Source organism: Muscardinus avellanarius (genome assembly GCF_963383645.1).
Source record: "Muscardinus avellanarius genome assembly, chromosome: X".
Classification (NCBI taxonomy): Eukaryota; Metazoa; Chordata; class Mammalia; order Rodentia; family Gliridae; genus Muscardinus; species Muscardinus avellanarius.
Window position 1 is genome coordinate 70,945,435 of NC_137792.1, and position 7,501 is coordinate 70,952,935.

Below are 7,501 nucleotides of genomic sequence, written 5' to 3' on the forward strand. Positions count from 1 at the left end.
GGAAGGGGTTGTGGAGTCTTTGAATTGAGTCCCTTATCATGTGTTTCTAAAACCAAAAGACCAAGCCCAGTGTGGTGGTGCACACCTATACTTTTACTGTATGGTACAATATTGAGTTAGGATCACAGGTTCACAGCCAGCCTTAGCAAACTCATGAGACCCACAGCAACTTAGTGAGAACCTTTCTCAAAATCAAAAAATAAAATAGGGCTGTGGGGTATAGCTCAGAGGTATAATGTCCCTGGGTTCAGTCCCCAGTACCACAATAAATAAGTAAATAAATAAGTAAATAAATAAATAAATAAATACCAAAAGATGATTGTTCTTCCTCCTCAAGAAGATCTCTTTGACATTAAGTGAGGCAGTGGGATCCTTTGGGGGATGAAGTGAGGGACATTTATAAGAGTAGCAGTGTGTCACCAACTCTGCTGAGGGTCCTGGGTTTGCCTGATGGAGATCAGGGCCATGTTTCTGTGAAACCACCAGCATCTTCTGTACTAATGTTTCATTTTTTCCCCTCTGGTTAGGTATATAAACCACAAACAGCCTTGAGATTGATCTGTCTTCCATCCGGACAAAATTCCCAATCTCATGTCTCAAAAATGTTTTGCTTCATAATTGAACCTGGCAATAGAAATGACCATCATAACAGGAAAAAAAAGAAAACATCCAAAAATCACCTTGACAACAATCTCAGAAGGCATTCACAGCATGTTGATTATCTTGTGAGAATTCTGAGTAAAGTGATTTTTTTTTTCCTCAAAAAGTCACCATTGTCTCTCTTGTGTTTTCCTACCAGCATGTGCTGGACGGCATACACATCAAATGCTTTCATTATATAATAACTATTGAGTTTCTAAAAAAAATCTTGTTGAAGGAATCATTATCCTTCCACATGTATATTTTCAATCTTATTTTTTCTTCTGTTTAACAATGATATCAGTTTTAAAAACTGGAAAATCAATTTGATTTTTATAGAGAAAAGAATAGATTGGTCAGGGGACTCTGGATTGCTCACAGAGTTAGTTATCAGATAGTTTCTAATATACAGTTACCAAAGGTTACATCATATAGTAAAATTTTACCTTGATATATGTGTATTTTTAATTCTGCCATTTTTGGTGCCTGGTATTGATACCCACAGATGCCAGTAATCCAAGAATGCAGAATCATGAAATGAACAGCATCTTCCATGCCATGTCTGTATTTCCTTTTGAAGTACATATTGGGGTTTATCAAGAAAAAATTGGCTTAATTTTTTGTATACATAAAGCAGTAATTGGTTGTGTCATGAGTTATGTTTAACTTCTCTAAATGTTGAATGTTTATAATATTTTGCTTTTTGTGCTTCCTAACCCTATCCTTCATTATACACTCAGGCTGGGGATATGTAACCAAAATGTGCTCACCCTTCTCTAGGCAATGGCTACAGAGTGAAGATACAGTATTATACAGAGTGGAGAGTCTTTGCTCTAATGCTAATGAGTTTTAGATGTTGAATCACAAATACTATAAAGTGCTCAGTGTCCCTTTTGACCATAATGGTTTGGGGTTCCCTGGTTCTTTGCTATTCCAAATACTGCACCTTTGTTTGAGTTTAGGGAAGGATGCCTTAAGTTTAAAACCTATTTTTATACACTATTTTGTCTAAAAGGCAGAGACAATCATCCTAAAAAGTGAGTTGTTGTTGTTTTTCTGCACAAATGTCATATATTGAATTATTTTGTTACCACTCCCTGAAAATGTGTGTTGTTTGAAATAAACTTTACAGATAAAACAATTTTGTTTTTATTATAATAGTAAAAATTGAATAGTAGTGGTATAAAGGCAGCACCCAGTTGTCACCAAAGCAATAGAGATGGGCAAACAAGTTCAATAAATAGTAATCAGATTCTCTAATTTTCCTCTTCATCTACTTTGGGATCAGACAGAGTTCCATTTCTATGACAGTAAGATGAGCATTTATTTTTCTTTATGCAGTACTAGGGTTGGAACCCAGGGGAATTCTACCTCCAAGCAACATCCTATTTTTTTATTCTTTATTTTGAAACAGGGTCTCACTGAGTTGCAAATGGCCTCACTAAGTAGCTGAGGCTGTCCTTGAACCGGGATCCTCCTGTCTCAACCTCCTGAATGCTGGGAATATGAGCGTGGCAAGATAGACATTTTCAAACTCTCAACTTTTTACAACTCTGTCAGTTCATGTTACTCTTCCTTTTGATGTTGCTCTCACTTAATAGTTGAGGCCCATTGTTAAAGTACCTTTCTTTTTGTGGTACTGGGAATGAAACCCAGGGGCATTTTACCTCCAAGCTATACCCCCAGCCTTATTTTTAGTCTTTTTTTTTGTGGGTCTGGGGATGAAACTCAGAGGCATTTGACCTCTGAGCTACACCCCTGCCCAATTTTTTATTCTTTATTTCGAAACAGGGTCTCACTGAGTTGCAAAGGCCCTAAGTAGCTGAGGCGGTCTGCGAACCGTGATCCTCGGGGCTCAGCCTCCCAAATGCTGGAATTACAAACGTGCGCCACCACGCCAGGCTTAGACTTTTATTTTTGAAACAGTCTCATTGAGTTGAAAAAGGGTCTCACTAAGTAGCTGAGGCTGTCCGCTGAACCTCAATCCTCCAGTCTCCTCCTCCCCTGAGATTACAAGTGTACAGCACCACACCTGGCCTAAAGTGCTTTTTATTGTGAAATTTGCATAACGTAACAGTCTTCCTTTTTTTTCATTTTGGAGACAGGGTCTCACTATGTCGAGGCAACCCTCCTGCCTCAGCCTTCAGAGTAGTTGGGACTACAGGCCTCTGGACCTTGGATAAAAGTCACCATTTTAACCAAAGTTTATGCTCACAAGGTTGTTCAACTGTCCCCACTATCTAGTCCCAGAACACTGTTTTTGTGTATATGGTACTGAGGACCATGCCCTGCTCCAAACATTCATTTTCTTTAAAAAAAATACCCCACTCTCAGTCCACCTTGAATGTCATTTGCCTCAGATGAGGAAAGCCTGCATTTTGTTCATTTGCTCGTGTGTGTGTGTGTGTGTGTGTGTGTGTGTGTGTGTGTGTGTGTGTTACTGGTGATTGAACCCAGGGACATTCTACTTCTGAGCTATACTCCCAGCCCTTTTAATTTTTTGTTTTGAAAAAGGGTCTCTCTAGGTTACTGAGAGTCACACTAAATTGTTGAGGCTGACCTTGAACCTGTGATCATCCTCCTGCTTCAGCCTCCCAAGAACTGAGATCATAGGCATGTACCATCACACCAGCTGCTCACTTGCTTTTTTGTTTTGTTTTGAAACAAGGTCTCGCTAGGTTGCTGAGAGTCATGCTACATTGCTAAGCTAAGCCTATCCTTATACCTGTCATCCTCCTAACTGGGATTATAGGAATACACCACCACACACAGCTGCTCACTTTCTTTTTAACGGCTGCACTCAGCCAATTTTTGTTTTTCATGACATGGTTCATGCAAATTTCCAGACAAATATTCTGATATGCCTGGAAATGTTTAGTTTCTGACCTTAAAACATGTTTTACTCCACTAGGAATGTGTGTGTGTGTGTGTGTGTGTGTGTGTGTGTATGTGCGTGTTATTGGAGACTGAACCCAGGGGCATTTTCCTTTTGAGCTACACCCCAGATTTTTTTTGTTTTCGTTTTGACACAGGTTGCTAAGGATCACAGTAAGTTGCTGAGGCTGGTCTTGAACCTGTGATGCTCTTAGCTTCCCAAGTACTGGGATTACAAGCATGTGCTTTGGCTTTGTTTTTCATAAGGACAATAACTTTTTATCCCTAGTCTTTAGGGTCTGGTAGTCATTCACCACTGGGCATTCTAGAGCATTCTGTATACATTTGAATCAGCACAAGCTAGACACACCCCATTGCTGCTAAAGGTACTATTATGTACTTCATCTGAACTCTGCACTGCTGTGCCTTGCACCAGGTCCTGTTGTTCCATATGAAGAACTTTTGAATCAGGGTGTTTTATTCACAACTCCAAGGTGATAGAATTCCCAACCCCTTTCCCACCCATGATACATTGATTTAATCTCTTTCTCTCTGGATAGCCTTTCAGTGTCCTCTCCCCTAAGAGACAGATCACTAGCCACTACCAGCAGATTCTTCAGATCAGCAAATATCCTGCACATATAGAATGAAATTTCCCAGCCTCCAAAACCCAGCAGTGTAGTGTAGAGTACTGTGAGAATGCCCCACAGAACCCTGACCCCTAACCCCTGAAGTCTAGCCTAGAGGGCTGCTAGCTTGCAAGTGTGTTTTTTTTGCACTCTGCCTCCCTTCTCTGAGCCCTGTTTCCTATCTGTTGAGTGAGGGAGACTTTCTGGGTGTGATAGGACACATATGGTCCCAGTACTTAGGAGGTTGAGGCAGAAGGTTGGTTCCAGGCCAACCTCAGCAACCCAGGCCAACCTCAGCAACCCAGTGAGAGCCTGTTTCAAAATTATAAAGGGCTGGGGTTGTAGCTCAAAGGTAGAATCCCCCTGAGTTCCATTCCTAGTTCCACAAAAAATGAAGGGGCTTCACCACAATATTTTGGACCCTTTTTGGTCTGGAATCCCACCATTCCCAAAGGCGACTAATTTCCTGTGGCCAGGACCACAATATCAGGAGATGGAATAGCAGCTAGTGCCAAGGAGCCAGAACATGGAGATAAATTGCCATTTACATTTTATATCATCAGGAATTTATTCCCCAGGTCATTTCAGTGCCCCTCCCCTGGCTTGCTTCAAACAGGGTCCCTGCTCAGCAGTCCAGTTAGTGTTTGCAGATGGGTCCTGGCTACTCCTCATTCTAACTGGGTCTTAATAACTATGTACCATCTTCCAGGTTTTTGTTGTTGTTGTTAGAAATTTTTTGTTTTGTTTTTGGTGGTATGGAGATTGAACCCAGGGGTCTTCTACTTCCAAGCTACACACCCAGCCCAGAGAGAGAGAGAGAGAGAGAGAGAGAGAGAGAGAGAGAGAGTCCCCCTCATTGGACAGACACACACACACACACACACACACACACACACACACACATATATATATATATATATATATATATATATATATATATATAATATACATATATTTTTAACTGCATCTTGCTTAGTTGCTGAGTCTGACCTTGGACCTGCAATCCTGATTCAGACTCCCAAGTACTGAAATTACAGGCATGCACCACTACTTCCTTGTGTGTGTGTGTGTATGTCGGAGGCACTGGGGACAGAATTTGGGCATTCTACCTCTGAGCTACATCCCCAGCCCAATTTTATTTTTTGTTTCGAAGTAAGGTTTTGCTAGGTTGCTGAGGTCTCACTACTTGCTGAGATTGTCCTAGAGCCTGTGATCCTCCTGTCTTAGCATCCCAGATTAGAGGCATGTGCCACCACACCTGGCTCCATATTTTTAAAATCATATTGGCATACACATCACAGTCAGATTCAAGTGATACATTCACATATACATACAACATCCCTTGGTATGTTTCCCTCTGCACCTCACTCTGCTACTCCCCTCCTTTATCCCCACACATGCTAGTGAAGTTGGTAGCAATACCTTCATATATGAACATTTGGCCTGTTGCCTTCCTCAAACTGATGTCTCCCCCCCTTTACCCGAGTCCACTTTCACTACTCTACAGGTATTTCTCATTTTCATTAAATCCTTTTCCTTTATTATTTTCTTTATAGCTTCCATGAGAGATAACATATGGCCCTTGACTTCCTGTGATTCCCTTCATTTTTATGCAAATTTCCTAATTTTGTTCTGTATCCACCAGATTGTTCGGTGGCATTTTTTTACATCCTTGCAACCACCCTATGAGATGTATTCATTTGTACCTGTGAGGACAGATTGGTGGAGGTTGACATTTGTTTCCAGGTCATGCAACTAGAAAGAGGCAGAGCTGGTATTCAAACCTAAGACACTAAAGCACCACCACACTACTTTGGGAGTGGAATAGTGTCTTGTGGCTTGCAGGATAGATCAGAGACATCAGAGCAGTATCTTTAGTGCTCAGGACAAAATCACTGAGCCCTTGCCAGATGCTGGTCATCCCACTAAGCACTCATATTATCATCTGCATGTGATTCTGTAAATTGGGAATCTTAAGTCTCATTTGTCAGGCAAAGAAACAAACTGAGGTAGATTGATTTGCCCTAGGTTTCATTACCAGAGAATGGCAGAGCAGCCAGGATTTGAACCCAGCAGCTGGGCTCCAAGATATCACTGTTATCCACAAGTCGGTGTGTTTTCAAGACTCTGATCTTCCTTGCTAGAGAAAATGCTTCTCAGCTGATAACGTTGCTAATTAGAAACCTACCATCATTCCTCCTGGGCCTTATGGTTATCACTCAACAAACAAGTGTCTTTTAGAGTGCTGGGCACCATGCATGATAATTTCCTCATTGTGTTATGTACCTTTCTATTACAGTGTGGTGTATACAGGTGTGGGGATCGCTACATATTGGCAGTGTGGCCTCAGACAACTTTCTTAACCTTTCTGAGCATCCATTTTCTCAAATGAAAAATGAGAACAATGGAGCCCAGTGTGATTGTGCATGTCTGTAATCCCTGTACTTGGAAAGTTGACACAGGAGTATCATAGGTTTGAGGCCAGCCTCAGCAACTTAGTGAGTCCCTATCTCAAAACCAAAAAAAAAAAAAAAAAAAAAAAAAAACCAGGGCTGGAAGTATATACCAGAGGTAGAATGCTCAGGTTTTATTCTCCAGTACCATAAATAAATAAATAAATAAATAAATAAATAAATAAATAACCATGGGACCAAGCATTGGCTGGAGGAGCAAATCCAGTGTGGATGTTTGATTCTGAAAATGCCTGATAAAAGCAGGCATCATTTGGCAAGCAATAGCTAGAGGCAGGGGCCTGAGAGAAGCTGAGGCCTGAAGAAGCTGGCAGGGGTGATTTGTTGAGGATGTGGGTCAAGTTGTATTACCCAAAATTTTAAGCATTGTGTCATTCTCTCAGCAGAACCTGGGCCACCAGTTCAGATTTTCTAAATACCATACAAGGGCAGAAGTGTAATCATTGGAAAAGGAATGGTTGAGGTGATAAGTGTAGTCTAGGGCTAGAAGGGTGGGAAGGGAAAGGCTGCCAGCTAGCGGAGGGTGAGTGCACACTGGAAAGGCCTAGGTCCTGAACCACGTGGAGCACACAGAGGCAAAAGGCACAGGGGTACAAGTCACCAGCTCTCCTGGGACAAAGGCATGTCCAGGTATGATGTCTTCCGAGAAGGTGATAGCCTGCCCATCCCCTCCAGGTGTCTGTCCTTGCTTCCATCTCAGGTTCCAAACTGTCCTGTTCCCCAGGGGCCCTGATAGACTGGCTAGGCTCTCTTCATTATTTTTTGTGGTATTGGGGTTCCTGGAAGCCCTTCTATCTCCGGGCAGTTGGGGAGGAAGCCCTATGCTGAGCCAGCTTCTTCCTCTGCCTGTGCCTCCCTGTCTCTCATCCCAATCATGAGGAACCAGGG

General features: G+C 41.9%; 1 protein-coding gene across 1 annotated transcript in view; it reads left to right on the top strand.

Annotated features, from left to right (window-relative positions):
- Positions 1–6,578, top strand: part of MAP7D3 (MAP7 domain containing 3) — a gene marked incomplete at both ends in the record, with an annotated part of 45,203 nt that extends 38,625 nt beyond the window's left edge. Inside the window, one exon of the mRNA XM_080718934.1 lies at positions 6,442–6,578. Coding sequence (XP_080575060.1) covers positions 6,442–6,578 — 137 coding nt within the window. The remainder of the gene's footprint in view (positions 1–6,441) is intronic.
- Positions 6,579–7,501: the final 923 nt, after the last annotated feature.